We start from the raw sequence: 18,707 nt of genomic DNA on the forward strand, positions 1-18,707 counted from the left end.
ATCACGTACACACTTGAGAAACTTCCTCACGAATGTGATCCTCATTCTCCTTATGAATATGAATAAAATTCTCTTTAGAGTGAACCTGTCTGCAACCACAAAGTTGGTGCAGATGATGGTTGTTATGACTGTGGTCAATATGACCGTGATATGTCCATGATGTGACCATGTTGTTCTGACCTGGCGCACGAAGCTTGGCCTGGCTGGATGAGCGTGCCAGGGGCAGGCTCTGGCGGAGGCGGTTCATGCGGTTGAACCCGAGGGGAACGTCGGCCTCAGACATGGTTTCCAGACTCTCAGCCGAGGCAAATGACACCCTGCTGGCCTGGTCGGCTAGAGCCGGCTGGTCGGGGTTGCGTCGGATTACACGGGGGGTACGGGCCTATGGGATAGAGGGAGAGACAGCTTGATACAATCAACACTTAAAACAACACTAACACCACAGCAAAACCACACAGCTGCTGTGAAATAACCACAGACAAAACAAGTCAAGCACTTCAAAAAGTCAACCACAAAATCAGACCAAACAAGTCAACCACTGCAAAAAGACAAGCACAAAATCAGACAAAACAAGTCAACCACTGCAAAAAGACAACCACAAAATCAGACAAAACAAGTCAACCAATGCAATGTGCAGTAGTAGATCTGTATATTAGAATGAGCTTTATAAAGAATACAGCTTTGTGAAGAATAAAGTATATGAAAACACAGTGTGAAAAAACAGTATAAAATAAACGGTCCAGTGTTTAATGTCTCTAAAACAATCCCAGACAAAGATAAAACAGCACAGCTGTTTCCTCAGGATGAGACAACTGCATAAAACATAACAACACAGCAGCCACCAAAACTGTTGCAATGAACATCTTTTACAAAGCTTCAAACTAATGTATTTAAGTGTGAGCTGATGAGTTAAACATGTTGAATTCATTTTGAGTGCACACTAGCCAAGAAACATTTTACACTAAGAAATGGAGCGATGTAAATAGGCCTATCTAATATTAATGCTATGTAAATCATGTGGTCTTAAGTGGTTTAGTGCCAGATTCACCAGTATCCACTCCACAGAGAATTAGACTAACTAACATAACACTAGTTATGCTAATGATAACGAACGAAGCTAGCAGAACACTAGCTAGACAGACTTCCACTGCAATGCAGGTGACCACTGAGGCTTCAGACTTCACCTGCCCAATTTAAACCACTGAGAGAAGATAAGATGATGAAGATGTGAGGAAAAGTGAGGATGAGGAAGAGGATCTCTCATTACAGCAGTGCGTGGCAGGAGCTGCTAGAGCAGGATGTTTATAATGAATCCCCACAGACAGATATTTTCCAGCCCAAAGACTACAGTAATGAGCTCTCACAGTGCCCTGTGAACACTGCTCACGTTCACTTATGCATCTGTTGTCTCCCCAACCGCCACCGTTGGGCTTGCTTTGATTTGTTGTGCCTGCAATAGGCACACCCAAACTGCACATGGGGGTATGCTCACACACACACACACACACACACAAATGCACACACATACTCACACACAAATGTACATACACACACACGAATTGAGCAGGGTGACATATTGTGAGTAGTGCCCCTCATTTGTGTCGAGATTTATGGTGTGTGCGTCAACCAGAAACAGTGCACCTTCTGCTTCTAACATCCCACAAGCATCAAGCTGTTGAGGAGAGAGGTTGGTGGCACGAGGGAATTACAAAGTTTGTGGTTAGTCAGCTGGAGAGAGAGAGAGAGAGAGAGAGAGAGAGAGAGAGAGAGAGAGAGAGAGAGAGAGAGAGAGAGAGAGAGAGAGAGAGAGAGAGAGAGAGAGAGAGAGAGAGAGAGAGAGAGAGAGAGAGAGAGAGAGAGAGAGAGCGAGAGCGAGAGAGCGAGAGAGCGAGAGCGAGAGAGAGAGAGAGAGAGAGAGAATCTCAGAATTCCAAATAGAGCAGCAGCTGCTGAAAAAATGAGCTCCTACAAATATTGAGATTTATATGGTTTTTAGAGTGAAGTACATCGGAAAAAAAACAAAAGAAAACTGCAAGACTGAATAAGAGACAAAACAAGCAACAAACAAAGAAGAAAGGCTTTAGAAAAAGTAACTATTTTCATAAAATTGTACAGTCATCTTAGCTAGCTGAATTGTTTACCAAGTTGCTAAGCAGTTGCTAGGGACTCTCCTGGAAGAAGCTAGCTAGCTAACAAAGAATATCTAGTTAACAGAAGAAAAGAAAGACAAAATAAGACAAACTAAGGACAGAAGACAAAGGACATCAAAGTAAAACAGTCCTCTAAAAGACACAAGAGAGAACAATACAAGAAACACCGTTTCTATTGCAACATTGTGTACAGCGTTGCTATGGAAATTGTTTACCCACCAGGCATCCAGACGGAGAAAGCTAAGAAAAGTTTAAAAGGTTTGATGATGGGACAGAACCATGAATGCCTGTTTGCAGATCTTACCAGTTGCAAAACAAGAACAAATTTAATATTTAATACCAAACGAGGGCACATATGGAAAATAGTTATTTGCAACAATTTCCCTTTCTCAAAAAAGAGAGGCATCAGCCAAGGATGTCAGATCAGCATTTTTGAAGAAGCTGACCAGAGCAACACGTATCAAACAGTAAACTTATATAATAATGGAACTGTATTGATACAAGGCAATGATTCAAGCCTCCAGGCTTTTGAGAATATGTTTGCTACCCTAAAAGCAGAAGCTGAACTCATCTCAGAAACTGAGGAACAAGTCAAGGAGGGAGATGGAAAAAAGCAGGCCCCAACGGTCTCTGTAACCCAGCAAGAAGCCCTAAGTGTCCCTCTACCTACCTCTCCTGCAGCAGACAAAGCCAAGGACATGCCTACAACACCAAGAACACCTGCTATGCAACGTTTCCACAACACCCTCTCTCTCGTCGAAGCAGAGGTCATAGAACTCAGAGAGAACAAGCTTCAAGAGGAGGACACTGTCCAGAAACTAAAAGAAGAGATGAAACAGTTCAGGGAGGAGAGCAGAGCATCTATTGCTAAATTAGAAAGCAGAATGGACAAACTGAGTCAGACAAATGATGACCTCAGAGACCATCTGAGCACAACAAGAATGGAGCTAGAACAAAGAGAGAGGTACATTGACACCCTCAACCAGCAGCTAGTCAATATGTCCTCTGCATCTAGAGAACATGTCCACCAGCCTGGTACAACACAAGCAGAACCTGAGACCAGCATGGCCTCCACCACACAGCCTGATGACACTGCACCCGCCTACCAGTCTGCTCCAGCCCAGATCAGCCAACCAGTGTCCCAGTCTGCTCTAGACCAGGTCAGCCTACCTGCTTCCCAGTCTGCTCCAGCACAGTGTGCTCCAGCCCAGGTCAACCTACCAGCCTCTAAGTCTGCTCCAGCCCAGGTCAGCCAACCAGCCACCCAGTCTTCTCCAGCCCAGGTCAGCCAACCAGCCTCCCAGTCTGCTCCAGCCCAGGTCAGAATACCAGTCTCCCAGTCTGCTCCACCCAGACAGTCACCCACAACTGCAATCCTTATTGATTCAAATGGGAAGTTCTTAGTCCAGGAAAGATTATTCCCTAGACACCAAGTTCTAAGTTCTGGTGTCCTACAACTGACAGTGCAATGCAGCTACTCAGTCAGACCAGGATTGACACCCCCGACAACATCATCATCCACATTGGCACAAACGACCTTCATGCCAAAGGTGAAAATGTATCTGGGGCAGTGAGAAGAGTAGCAGAACGGGCACAGGCTATGTTCCCAACAACCAATATAGTTGTGTCCACCCTCCTACCAAGAAAAGACTTCCCAGGACAGTTGATCGACAAAATAAAACAACAGATCACTGTGGACTGTGCCTCACTGCTCAACATTAGAATGGCTCACCATCCCACTCTGACATGTGAACACTTATACGATAATGTACATCTTGATCAGGTCAGTGTCAGAACTTTTGCTAAGGACCTAAAGGATGCAACACTTGGCAGGGACCCACACACCCATCACCCCAGCAGCAGAGCCCCCCTGCCCCACCTTCTGAAACAACAGTACCCCCACCATCAATCAATCAATTTTCAATCAATTTTATTTTATATAGCCCTTCTTACATCAGCTAATATCTCGAAGTGCTGTACAGAAACCCAGCCTAAAACCCCAAACAGCTAGTAATGCAGGTGTAGAAGCACGGTGGCTAGGAAAAACTCCCTAGAAAGGCGAAAACCTAGGAAGAAACCTAGAGAGGAACCAGGCTATGAGGGGTGGCCAGTCCTCTTCTGGCTGTGCCGGGTGAAGATTATAACAGAACCATGCCAAGATGTTCAAAAATGTTCATAAGTGACAAGCATGGTCAAATAATAATCAGGAATAAATCTCAGTTGGCTTTTCATAGCCGATCATTAAGAGTTGAAAACAGCAGGTCTGGGACAGGTAGGGGTTCCATAACCGCAGGCAGAACAGTTGAAACTGGAATAGCAGCAAGGCCAGGCGGACTGGGGACAGCAAGGAGTCACCACGGCCGGTAGTCCCGACGTATGGTCCTAGGTGCTCAGGTCTCTCAGTTGGCTTTTCATAGCCGATCATTAAGAGTTGAAAACAGCAGGTCTGGGACAGGTAGGGGTTTCGTAACCGCAGGCAGAACAGTTGAAACTGGAATAGCAGCAAGGCCAGGCGGACTGGGGACAGCAAGGTGTCATCATGCCCGGTAGTCCTGACGTATGGTCCTAGGGCTCAGGTTCTCAGAGAGAAAGAGAGAACGAGAGAATTAGAGAGAGCATACTTAAATTCACACAGGACACTGGATAAGACAGGAGAAGTACTCCAGGTATAACCAACTAACCCCAGCCCCCGACACATAAACTACTGCAGCATAAATACTGGAGGCTGAGACAGGAGCGGTCCGGGAGACACTGTGGCCCCATCCGAAGAAACCCCGGACAGGGCCAAACAGGAAGGATATAACCCCACCCACTCTGCCAAAGCACAGCCCCCCGCACCACTAGAGGGATATCCTCAACCACCAACTTACAATCCTGAGACAAGGCCGAGTATAGCCCACAGAGGTCTCCACCACAGCACAAACCAAGGGGGGGCGCCAACCCAGACAGGAAGATCACGTCAGTAACTCAACCCACTCAAGTGACGCACCCTCCCAGGGACGGCATGAAAGAGCACCAGCAAGCCAGTGACTCAGCCCCTGCAACAGGGTTAGAGGCAGAGAACCCCAGTGGAGAGGGGAACCGGCCCGGCAGAGACAGCAAGGGCTGTTCGTTGCTCCAGAGCCTTTCCGTTCACCTTCACACTCCTGGGCCAGACTACACTCAATCATATGACCTACTGAAGAGATAAGTCTTCAGTAAAGACTTAAAGGTTGAGACCGAGTCTGCGTCTCTCACATGGGTAGGCAGACTGTTCCATAAAAATGGAGATCTATAGGAGAAAGCCCTGCCTCCCGCTGTTTGCTTAGAAATTCTAGGGACAATTAGGAGGCCTGCGTCTTGTGACCGTAGCGTACGTATTGGTATGTACGGCAGGACCAACTCGGAAAGATAGGTAGGAGCAAGCCCATGTAACGCTTTTATAGGTTAACAGTAAAACCTTGAAATCAGCCCTTGCCTTAACAGGAAGCCAGTGTAGGGAAGCTAGCACTGGAGTAATATGATCAAATTTCTTGGTTCTAGTCAGGATTCTAGCAGCCGTATTTAGCACTAACTGAAGTTTATTTAGTGCTTTATCCGGGTACCCGGAAAATAGAGCATTGCAGTAGTCTAACCTAGAAGTAACAAATGCATGGATTAATTTTTCTGCATCATTTTTGGACAGAAAATTTCTGATTTTTGCAATGTTACGTAGATGGAAAAAAGCTGTCCTTGAAACAGTCTTGATATGTTCGTCAAAAGAGAGATCAGGGTCAAGAGTAACGCCGAGGTCCTTCACAGTTTTATTTGAGACGACTTTACAACCATCAAGATGAATTGTCAGATTTAACAGAAGATCTCTTTGTTTCTTGGGACCTAGAACAAGCATCTCTGTTTTGTCCGAGTTTAAAAGTAAAAAGTTTTCAGCCATCCACTTCCTTATGTCTGAAACACAGGCTTCTAGCGAGGGCAATTTTGGGGCTTCACCATGTTTCATTGAAATGTACAGCTGTGTGTCATCCGCATAGCAGTGAAAGTTAACATTATGTTTTCGAATAACATCCCCAAGAGGTAAAATATATAGTGAAAACAATAGTGGTCCTAAAACGGAACCTTGAGGAACACCGAAATGTACAGTTGATTTGTCGGAGGACAGACCATTCACAGAGACAAACTGATATCTTTCCGACAGGTAAGATCTAAACCAGGCCAGAACTTGTCCGTGTAGACCAATTTGGGTTTCCAGTCTCTCCAAAAGAATGTGGTGATCGATGGTGTCAAAGGCAGCACTAAGGTCTAGTAGCACGAGGACAGATGCAGAGCCTCGGTCTGACGCCATTAAAAGGTCATTTACCACCTTCACAAGTGCAGTCTCAGTGCTATGATGGGGTCTAAAACCAGACTGAAGCATTTCGTACACATTGTTTGTCTTCAGAAAGGCAGTGAGTTGCTGCGCAACAGCTTTTTCTAAAATGTTTGAGAGGAATGGAAGATTCGATATAGGCCGATAGTTTTTTATATTTTCCGGGTCAAGGTTTGGCTTTTTCAAGAGAGGCTTTATCACTGCCACTTTTAGTGAGTTTGGTACACATCCGGTGGATAGAGAGCTGTTTATTATGTTCAACATAGGAGGGCCAAGCACAGGGAAGCAGCTCCTTCAGCAGTTTAGTAGGAATAGGATCCAGTATGCAGCTTGAAGGTTTAGAGGCCATGATTATTTTCATCATTGTGTCAAGAGATATAGTACTAAAACACTTAAGTGTCTCTCCCGATCCCAGGCCCTCGCAGAGCTGTGCAGATCCAGGACAGCTAAGCCCTGGAGGAATACGCAGATTCAAAGAGGAGTCCGTAATTTGCTTTCTAATGGTCATGATCTTTTCCTCAAAGAAGTTCATGAATTTATTACTGCTGAAGTGAAAGCCATCCTCTCTTGGGGAATGCTGCTTTTTAGTTAGCTTTGCAACAGTATCAAAAAGAAATTTTGGATTATTCTTATTTTCCTCGATTAAGTTGGAAAAGTAGGATGATCGAGCAGCAGTGAGGGCTCTTGGTACTGCACGGTACTGTCTTTCCAAGCTAGTCGGAAGACTTCCAGTTTGGTGTGGCGCCATTTCCGTTCCAATTTCCTGGAAGCTTGCTTCAAAGCTCGGGTATTTTCTGTATACCAGGGAGCTAGTTTCTTATGACAAATGTTTTTCGTTTTTAGGGGTGCAACTGCATCTAGGGTATTGCGCAAGGTTAAATTGAGTTCCTCAGTTAAGTGGTTAACTGATTTTTGTCCTCTGACGTCCTTGGGTAGGCAGAAGGAGTCTGGAAGGGCATCAAGGAATTTTTGTGTTGTCTGAGAATTTATAGCACGACTTTTGATGCTCCTTGGTTGGGGTCTGAGCAGATTATTTGTTGCGATTGCAAACGTAATAAAATGGTGGTCCGATAGTCCAGGATTTTGTGGAAAACATTAAGATCTACAACATTTATTCCATGGGACAAAACTAGGTCCAGAGTATGACTGTGGCAGTGAGTAGGTCCAGAGACATGTTGGACAAAACCCACTGAGTCGATGATGGCTCCGAAAGACTTTTGGAGTGGGTCTGTGGACTTCTCCATGTGAATATTAAAATCACCAAAAATTAGAATATGATCTGCTATGACTACAAGGTCTGATAGGAATTCAGGAAACTCAGAGAGGAACGCTGTATATGGCCCAGGAGGCCTGTAAACAGTAGCTATAAAAAGTGATTGAGTAGGCTGCATAGATTTCATGACTAGAAGCTCAAAACCATCCCCAGGAGAGAAGAGCCAGACACGGCTTATTACAGCTCTACAAGACTGGGCCCAACACAGCACAGATTTACCAGACCAGACCCGCCTCAGGACAGCACGACCAGACCCGGCCCGCCTCAGGACAGCACGACCAGACCCGTCCCATCACAACACAGCTCTACTAGACCAGGCCCATCACAACACAGCTCTACTAGACCAGGCCCATCACAACACAGCTCTACCAGACCAGGCCCATCACAACACAGCAACGTGTTTCTGAAGAAATTAACCACCAACATTCATTCAAAAAAACTGCCAAATAAACTCTACAACATGAACCAATCGTACAGATGGGCTCAAAACAGTGCAGAGAGATTCATTGAAACATTGAACTCAAATGAAATGATGAACTCTATACAGTTTTCCAATTACTCACAATACCAAAACAATAAAGAAGGTGTCAATTCGGCTACTCAAAACGTAAATTGCATTTTACAAAAAGCAGCATCGAAAGCAAATTTGAAAAAACCAAAGAAATGCAATGTTTCTGAAAAATTGTTTGATAACGAATGTAAAACAATTAGAAAACACCTAAGGCAAATTTCAAATGAAAAACATAAGCAGCAAAACAACCCAGATCTACGCTATGAATACTTTGAAACTCTGAAACAGTATAAACATACACTAAGACGCAAGAAATTGAATTATACCAACAAGACAGTTGATGAAATTGAAAGTGCAATTGACCAAAATCAGTTCTGGGACATGTGGAACAATTTAAGCATGACAAAGCCACAAGAATTAGCCATACAAGATGAAGGAATTTGGAAAACTTATTTTGATAATCTATACAAAAACATCCCACAAAAAGACTTGCAACAGAACCAATTAGAAATTCAAGAAAAATTGAACATCCTTGAATCGGTCATTAAAAACAACCAAAATCCATTAGATGACCCAATAATCCAACACGAACTAAATGAAAAGCTAAAATCTATAAAATCAAAGAAGACTTGTGGTCTAGATAACAACAGCACACCTGAGTTGCAAAATGCTGTGCTTAAGTTGTTCAACATAGTTTTAACTTCTGGCTGCTTCCCTGATGTCTGGAACCAGGGGCTCATCTCCCCTATCCACAAAAGTGGAGACAAATCAGACCCCAATAATTACAGGGGAATTTGCGTAAACAGCAACTTGGGAAAGGTTTTCTGTAGCATTTTGAATTCAAGAATTCAAACCTTTCTTCAAGAGAAAAATGTAATAAGTAAATGTCAAATTGGCTTTCTCCCTAACCATCGCACTACTGACCATATATACACCTTACACACACTCATTAATAAACACGTCCACCAAAAAAAAGAGGGCAAAATCTTTGCTTGCTTTATTGACTTTAAAAAAGCATTTGATTCTATTTGGCATGAAGGGCTATTCTACAACATTCTCCAAAGTGGGCTTGATGGTAAGGTGTATGACTTAATAAAATGTATGTATACAGAAAACAAGTGTGCAATAAAAATCAAAAACCAAAGAACAGAATAATTTTCACAATGTCGAGGTGTGAGACAAGGCTGCAGTTTGAGTCCAAATCTTTTCAACATTTATATCAATTAATTAGCAGACATGTTGGACCATTCTCCAGCCCCAGGACTCACACTATTTGATACAGAGGTAAAATACCTGCTATATGCTGATGACTTGGTACTTCTATCACCAACCAAAGAAGGTCTTCAACAGAGCACATATGTATACATCATTGTCACAATAGATTGTACCTTTGTTAAGTTTTAACCAAATATGATTAGTACCTTTTTTCATTTCATTCAGTGCTAAGTCCTGCTTATGCCAAATGATGATTCCACCTGAGTCTCGGCCCCGTTTAAAAAATGTATGTTTGATTGATGGTAGTAAACTTTCTCTATAGCCTGAGGGACACTGAGTATCTATGTCTCCACGACCCCATGTTTCCAGTAGGATTATGATGTCCTGTCCCTTGATGTTTTTAATCAATTCTGGATTTGTTGTTTTATAACCAAAATGTGAAGAGTACAGGCCCTGGATATTCCAAGAGCTGATAGTTAATGATCTCATTTATAATAAGTGATATTCACTGGTTTGAGTAAAGTACATTGAAAAAAAAACCAAAAATAATAATAATAATAATAATAATAATAATAGTAATATATATACATCTACATACATACATACATACATACATACATACATACATACATACATACATACATACATACATACATACATATACAGTGGGGAGAACAAGTATTTGCAGGTTTTCCTACTTACAAAGCATGTAGAGGTCTGTAATTTTTATCATAGGTACACTTCAACTGTGAGAGACTGAATCTAAAACAAAAATCCAGAAAATCACATTGTATGATTTTTAAGTAAAGTCATAAACAGTCAAGACAACTGGTGTCACCATATGACAACTGGTGTCACCATATGGCAGCTGACTTTTAGCTAAGATAAAATCAGATTATTAGCTGACAAGCCAAAGATTAATTATATGAAATAAAACAAAAACAATTGTTATTAGGTAATTACCAAACAATAAGTGGCCTGTTGAATTGTAAGTGATCAGGTGTCAATGCCCATGTTCAGGTGCCCCAGCATGGCCCTGCTGATTAAGGATGAGGCCCGTAACGTCTTCTATGAGCTGGAGGACCCACGAGACGTCCAGGACCACTGTGTCATCAAGATCTACTGTAAGGAGCCTGTCTACGGCACCTACCCCGGACACCACAACCCACACCTGGCCAATGGAGACCTCCGGGTGAGTGTAGAAGGGGGGGTGGGGGTTTGTCTGTCTGTCTATGTTTCTGTCTCTCTCTGTCGCTCCCTCCCCCCTCTCTCTCTCTCTCTGTCGGTCTGTCTCTCTCTCTCTGTCTGTCCATCTGTATGTGTGGGCCTTGCTCGCCATGAGGAGCGGTGAACCCTAAAGGGTTAAAGGACCTCAACAAGCTCTCTCCAGAATTGAGAGCAAATACTAAGCCCAAGTACTCCTTCACCAAAATAACATATTTGTAGCTACTCATGCGGTTCTGACATTGATATTATGTTGTTTATAAATGGAAAAATGTGTGGCTATTAATCAACCTACTGGAGCACAAATAAAACTCAGCCAGTCTCTATTAAATCATTCTGCATGAATGAGTAATATGATACTACAACAGTAGCACTGTTTTTGAATCCAGTCCCGAGCTTAGTGATGAGCTTGGAGAGGACTATGGTGTTGAATGCTGAGCTGTAGTCAATGAACAGCATTCTTACATAGGTATTCCTTTTGTCCAGGTGGGTGAGGGCGTGCAATAGATATTGCATCATCTGTGGATCTGTTGGGGTGGTATGCGAATTGGAGTGGGTCCAGGGTGTCTGTGATGATGCTGTTGATGTGAGCAATGACCAGCCTTTAAAAAAATGTCATGGCAATAGATGTGAGTGCTACAGGGCGATAGTCATTTAGGTAGGTTACCTTAGCGTTCTTGGGCACGGGGACTATGGTGGTCTGCTTGAAACAAGTTGGTATTACAGACTGCTGGGTCCATGGCTTCTGGTTGGGGTATGTACAGTATATACATACACATACACACACACACACACCATTACACATCACTATTATTATAATACCAGTGCCAATAAAATAAAGGATAGTTGTAAACAAATTAATAAGAATGGCCCAAAAAATAAGTACAATGCAATGCAATCTGCAACCCTGTGTGTGTGCGCGTGTGCGTGCGTGTGAATTAAAGGGTCTGTCTAGCCCAGTAGTCTGCATATTAGATGCAGTAGTTGGCGCACCTCTCCTATCTCTGATAGTTCTAGGTGTCTTTTGCCAGAGGTTACCTCAGCATATGTAGGCTGATGATCTGAATGATACATGGTGTGGACTGCATCATGTGGTGTACTTCTCTGAAGGACAGTGTTCTGCCCGACCCTGGAGTAGTGGTCAGTGCTGTGTTGTGATGGGCCGGGTCCAGTAGAACTGTGTTGTGATGGGCCGGGTCTAGTAGAGCTGTGTTGGATGGGCCGGGTCTAGTAGAGCTGTGTTGTGATGGGCCGGGTCTGGTAGAGCTGTGTTGTGATGGGACGGGTCTGGTCATGCTGTCCTGAGGTGGTCCTGGTCTGGTCGTGCTGTCCTGAGGCGGGTCTGGTCTGGTAAATCTGTGCTGTGTTGGGCCCAGTCTTGTAGAGCTGTGTTGTGGTGGGCCTGGTCTGGTAAATCTGTGCTGTGTTGGGCCTGGTCTTGTAGAGCTGTGTTGTGATGGGCCTGGTCTGGTAGAACCTTAACATTCTAGAGCAATATTGCAATAATTGGGCCCTGGCAGTACATTTCAAAAAAACTAAAATCATGATTTTCCAAAAACCCCCCAGATATAAATATAAATTCACCCTGAACAACACCATAATTGAACACACTAAAAATTACACATACCTTGGTCTGACCATATCTGCATCAGGAAACTTTAATATGGCAGTGAATGCACTCAAAGAAAAATCCTGCAGAGCATTGTATGCAATAAAAATGAAATTATTCAAAATCAACATCCCAATTAGAATTTGGACCAAAATATCTGACAGTGTAATCCTACCAATAGGTCTTTACGGAAGTGAGGTTTGGGGGCCACTCAATAAACTGGACTTTAAAATATGGGACAAACATCCAATTGAAGCCCTACATGCAGAATTCTGTCGGAAAATTCTACAAGTCCAGAGAAATACACCAACTAATGCATGTAGGGCAGAATTAGCCGCTTTCCAGTAGTAATGAAAATACAGAAAAGATCATTACAATTTTGGCTACATCTAAATTAAAGTCCAAATTCAAGTCTGCAATTTAAAGCACTTCAAACCCAAGAGCTGAGCCCAGAAACGAGCACTCTCAGTCAGCTGGTGTTGGACCTAACCAACCAAGCTGACACCAGCACTGCTTCAAAATAAAGAATTCCAATGAACAAAATCATGAACCAATCAAAGGACTCATATTTACAACATTGGAAAAACAAAACAAAATCCCAAAGCCGACTAAATTGCTATCTGACCCTAAACAGAGAATATGAATTGGCTGATTATCTCTACTCTGTCAGAGATACGAAGCAGAGACAGATCCTTACCAAGTACAGGCTGATTGACCATCAATTGGCAATAGAAACCGGCAGACATAAAAAGACATGGCTACCCAAAGAGGAGCGTATATGTGGTCACTGCACGACAGGGGAGGTAGAAACAGAAATGCACTTTCTCCTTTACTGTGATAAATATTCCTCACAAAGAGATTAATTATTCACAGAAATGACTACATTTATTCCAAATTTTAACTTATTAAACCCAGAGGAAAAACTAAAAATACTCATGGGCGAAGGAGCAATGGCTCCTCTTGCAGCCAAATATGTATTTGCCTGCCATAGCCTGAGGGACACTGAATAATAACATCTGCATAATAAATAGTAACATACTTATTATTATTGTTATTGCTATTATTGTTATTATCATTATTATTGTTGTTTATCATTCCAAATAGTAGTGGTATGGGTGGTAATGGTAATGATGGCAGTTTAATGATGGTGGTGGTAGTAGTGGTAGTAATGATGATGGTAGTTGTAGTTGTATATTTATTATATTTATACTATTGACTGTTACCATTTTATTGTTGTTATTTATTTATTATTATTTACTACCATTTTTTATTATTATTTGTTATTCTTTATTATTTTATTATAATGTATTGTATACATTGTTGCTTTGGCAATATTGACGCAATGTTTTTCATGCCAATAAAGCAGCTTGAATTGAATTGAGAGAGAGCGAGAGAGAGAGCGAGAGAGAGAGAGAGAGAGAGAGAGAGAGAGAGAGAGAGAGAGAGAGAGAGAGAGAGAGAGAGAGAGAGAGAGAGAGAGAGAGAGAGAGAGAGAGAAAAGGACGACGACAGATTCTGAGACCAAGCGAGAGAGACCTAAGCAGAGAATGAGAGGAGAAGTCGTAAAGTGCAACACGATGGTTGACTTCCTGTCGGCTCTTTCTTAATTAGTTCTCATTTCAGTGTGCAAGCAGCAGCTGTGGAGAGGCTCAGGGGGCAGGGCTCCTCTCCATGTGCTCCTGGGAACCAGAAGACAAGCTTGACTGCGCTCTATATGCCCACGTTTTATTCCCACTGTGTCTGCCTACATTACGAGCTGACATTTTCTCTGGGGTACCGCCCAATAAACCTCCCCACTACCATCCTCTTCAATAGCACAATCCGAGGGAGGGGTGGCATTGGGGAGGAACGCCAGGGAATGTGGTTTCCAAAGTGAAAATCTCTGGCGGAAGATAAATATATATTTTTAGCAGAATGCCTGGAAATTTCACAGGAGTGCATTCCCAGAGTGATATTTTTCCAATTCCACCCATGCCCTCGATAATCATAAACATGTTCTGCCTGTGCAATTAAACTTTGATAGATACTGTAGTAAAGTTATCCTCCAATGAGCCTGTCAAGTCAGTTTGGTTGTCGTAAATTATTATGACCTGTTATAACAGTGTTATGTCATTATGTCAACAGCCTTATGAAGGCATGATTATCTGCTGGAGAAGAACCCATAACCTCCTTTATGTCTTGTAAGGCCATTCTGTCTTATGGATTCTCTCTCGATTTATGACAGTGCTTTTCTCACCTGACTCCTGGTAAGGCTCGGTAATCTTTACCGGCGATCTCATGGTCTTTTGCATAAAACGTCAGTCATAGTGCAGTGTTATCTGTGTCAACAAGAGGAACTATGCAGATAGTAGATACCTCTTCCATTACGAAGAGAAAATACCAAAACAATAACATGTATGACGTTGGACAACCGTGTAAGCAATATAACTGGAAATCAATCATTTGTACAATAACATGCAACATGTTTAGTGATAAGTTTAGTAGCAGCGAGAAAGTGTCACTCATGTGCACAATCATTTGTTACCTCTATGTCCAGCATCTTGGTCCCTTATTGGGGGTCTCTGTATGACTATATGTCTCAAACTGTCAACTGTCTCAAACTATTTCTTCACAAGTATCTATCAATCACTTTACTGTATCTCTACTGCCCCAAGTCTTTACCAGAATGTCATTACATTGGTATATCTGTGCAGCTATATTAGATCTCTCTCTCTCTCTCTCTCTCTCTCTCTCTCTCTCTCTCTCTCTCTCTCTCTCTCTCTCTCTCTCTCTCTCTCTCTCTCTCTCTCTCTCTCTCTCTCTCTCTCTCTCTCTCTCTCTCTCTCTCTCTCTCTCTCTCTCTCTCTCTGTGTAGTTATATTGATGGTCTGTTTGATCATCCTTCACCTGGCTATCTTACTGTTCCCAGTCCTGTCTGTCCAACTACCACTACCTCATGATATCATCCCATGTTTCTCACCACCGATTGGCTGGCTTCCTCAAAGTGGATGTTCTCAGACCAATAAGCAGAGTATGTGATGATTGATGAGGCAGCAGTGCACAGCTGTGCCCCGCAACCGTCTCCGCCCCCTGAACCCCTTCCTCACTTCCTCACTCCCCCTGTGGAACTTGGGGGCCCCTTCGTAGATTTCATGGGCATTACCACCCTGAAGTCCTGGCATAGCGTTCCAGTGAGCTCTGTAATTGGGGGACCTTTGACCTCAGGGATGTGTGTATGAGCAGAGGTTTGACCAGCATACTCTAATCATCTGATGTACAATAATAGTCAGTGTATCCCTTGTGGGCATACACTGGTGCTCCACTCGTGGACAATCCCCCTCAAGCTAGTTGTGTCCTTGTATCCACTCCTTGTGAGAAAGTTGTATACATGAAAACGATTCCGCCTCATATAACCTCTGTCTAAGTACAATTACATAACAAAGCATTGGGATAACTTTTCTGAGGATTTGAATTTAGCTTCTCCAGTTTAAAAGAAAGTCCTTAATAAGTCCTCATTAAATTATTATTAATTTATGCACCAAACATCCTCTCTCTGTCGTGGCAGATCATAGCGAACCATGTCGATAAGTGATTCTGGCCACGTGCAACAGCATACAGATGTAGGATCTTAATTTGAACCAGTTTGCTACAGCAGGAAAATAATCCTGCAGCAACAGGAAATGTGAATTATTATGTGGATTATAATTAATGGACATTTTTGTAGGGGTTGATACATTTTTTGTTAGGGCAAATCAAGTCTGACATTTCAAAGTGGAAATGATTATTTTTTTAAGCCTTTTGAAAACTCAAATAAATCACACGTTTGCATTTCCTGCTGGCGGTCACAAGGGGAAACATGGCCGATGTCGGCATCCTAAGCCTTATAGGGCTGCAAAACACAGGCCATTCTCAGAGTCAGATCAGGGAATAGTGATTTTCCACCCAACACCATATCAACACGCAGACAGCCAAAGACAACAATAGCAGCTGTTCAAATGCTTTAGCTACTGAACTAGCTAGCTGGGACCCCAAGTGTCATGGCTAGTCCAGGGATTCCCTTTATGGTAAACAGTGTTGTTGTTGTGTTTGTGTGTGTGTGTGTATGTGTGTGTGCGTGTGTGTGTGTGTGTATGTGGTATGTGTGTGTGTGTGTGTGTGTGTGTGTGTGTTTGTGTGTGTGTGTGTGTGTATACAGTACCAGTCAAGTTTGGACACACCTACTCATTCAAGGTTTTTTCTTTATTTTTACTGTTTTCTACATTGTAGAATAATAGTGCAGACATCAAAACTATTAAATAACACATATGGAATCATGTAGTAACAAAAAAACTGTTAAACAAATCAAAATATATTTTATATTTTCTATTCTTCAAAGTAGCCACCTTGATGACAGCTTTGCACACACTTGGCATTCTCTCAACCAGATTCATGAGGAATGCTTTTCCAACAGTCTTGAAGGAGTTCCCACATATGCTGAGCACTTGTTGGCTGCTTTTCCTTCACTCTGCGGTCCAGCTCATCCCAAACCATCTCAGTTGGGTTGAGGTCAGGTGATTGTGGAGGCCAGGTCATCTGATGCAGCACTCCATCACTCTTCTTCTTGATCAAATAGCCCTTACACAGCCTGGAGGTGTGTTTTGGGTTATTGTCCTGTTGAAAACAGATGATAGTCCCACTAAGCACTAACCAGATGGGATGGTGTATCGCTGCAGAATGCTGTGGGAGCCATGCTGGTTCTATATAAATCACAGACAGTGTCACCAGCAAAACACCCCCACACCATCACACCTCCTCCTCCATGCTTCACGGTGGGAACCACACACGCAGAGATCATCTGTTCACCTACTCTGCGTCTCACAAAGACACGGCGGTTGGAACCAAAAATCTCAAATTTGGACTAATCAGACCAAAGGATAGATTTCCACCAGTATAATGTCCATTGCTCGTGTTTCTTGGTCCAAGCAAGTCTCTTCTTATTGGTGTCCTTTAGTAGTGGTTTCTTTGCAGCAATTCGACCATGAAGGCCCGATTTACGCAGTCTCCTCTGAGCAGTTGATGTTGTGTGTCTGTTACTTGAACTCTGTGAAGCATTTATTTGGGCTGTAATGAGGTGCAGTTAACTCTAATTAACTTATCCTCTGCAGCAGAGGTAACTCTGGGTCTTCCTTTCCTGTGGCGGTCCTCATGAGAGCCAGTTTCATCATAGTGCTTGATGGTTTTTGCGACTGCACTTGAAGAAACTTTAAAAGATCTTGACATTTTCCTGATTGACTGACCTTCATGTCTTAAAGTAATGATGGACTGTCATTTCTCTTTGCTTATTTGAGCTGTTCTTGCCATAGTATGGACTTGATCTTTTACCAAATAGGGCTATCATCTGTATACCACCCCTACCTTGTCACAAAACAACTGATTGGCTCAAATGCATTAAGAAGGAAAGAAATTCCACAAATTAACTTTTAACAAGGCAAACCTGTTAATTGAAATGCATTCCAAGTGACTACCTCATGAAGCTGGTTGAGAGGATTCCAAGAGTGTACAAAGCTGTCATCAAGGCAAAGGGTGGCTACTTTGAAGAATCTCAAATATAAAATATATTTTGATTTGTTTAACACTTTTTTGGTTACAACATAATTCCATATGTGTTATTTCATAGTTTTGATGTCTTCACTATTATTCTACAATGTAGAAAATTGTAAAAAATAAAATAAAGAAAAACTCTGGAATGAGTAGGTGTGTACAGTGCACTCGGGAAAGTATTCTGACCGCTTGACACTTTCTACATTTTGTTAACTTACAGCCTTATTCAAAAATTGATTAAATCGTGTTTTTTCTCTCATCAATCTACACACAATACCCCATAATGACAAAGCAAAAACAGGTTTTTAGAAATTTTTCCAAATGTATTAAAATTAAATATATACGGAAATATCACATATAAGTCCTCTGTAGCTCAGTTGGTAGAGCATGGCGCTTGCAACACCAGGGTTGTGGGTTCGTTTCCCACGGGGGGCCAGTATGAAAATGTATGCACTCACTAACTGTAAGTCGCTCTGGATAAGAGCGTCTGCTAAATGACTAAAATGTAAATATAAGGTATTTATGTTGTTGTGCAATGTGCAAACATTTCTAAAAACCTGTTTTTGCTTTATTATGGGGTATTGTGTGTAGATTGCTGAGGATTTTGTTTTATTTAATCCATTTTAGAATAAGGCTGTAACATAACAAAATGTGGAAAAAGTCAAGGGGTCTGAATACTTTCCGAATGCACTGTATGTGTGTGAAACATGTATGCACTCACTACCAGGGGTGCAACTTTGGTTTTAGAAGTGGGGGGGGCCGTTACCTCGTTTTGTATCACATTCCAATGATAAAACTAGGGGGGACAAAAATGCAACTCACAG

At 42.4% G+C, this 18,707-nt stretch overlaps 1 protein-coding gene across 1 annotated transcript in view; it reads right to left on the bottom strand.

The window, feature by feature from the left end:
* The window catches only part of LOC121549252 (SRC kinase signaling inhibitor 1), a 61,996-nt gene that overhangs the window by 19,751 nt on the left and 23,538 nt on the right, over window positions 1-18,707 (bottom strand). Inside the window, exon 4 of the mRNA XM_045223778.1 lies at window positions 181-382. Within this exon, the coding sequence (XP_045079713.1) occupies window positions 181-382 (202 nt within the window). The remainder of the gene's footprint in view (window positions 1-180; window positions 383-18,707) is intronic.

The sequence above is a fragment of the Coregonus clupeaformis genome, chromosome 1 (genome assembly GCF_020615455.1).
Source record: "Coregonus clupeaformis isolate EN_2021a chromosome 1, ASM2061545v1, whole genome shotgun sequence".
Lineage (NCBI taxonomy): Eukaryota > Metazoa > Chordata > Actinopteri > Salmoniformes > Salmonidae > Coregonus > Coregonus clupeaformis.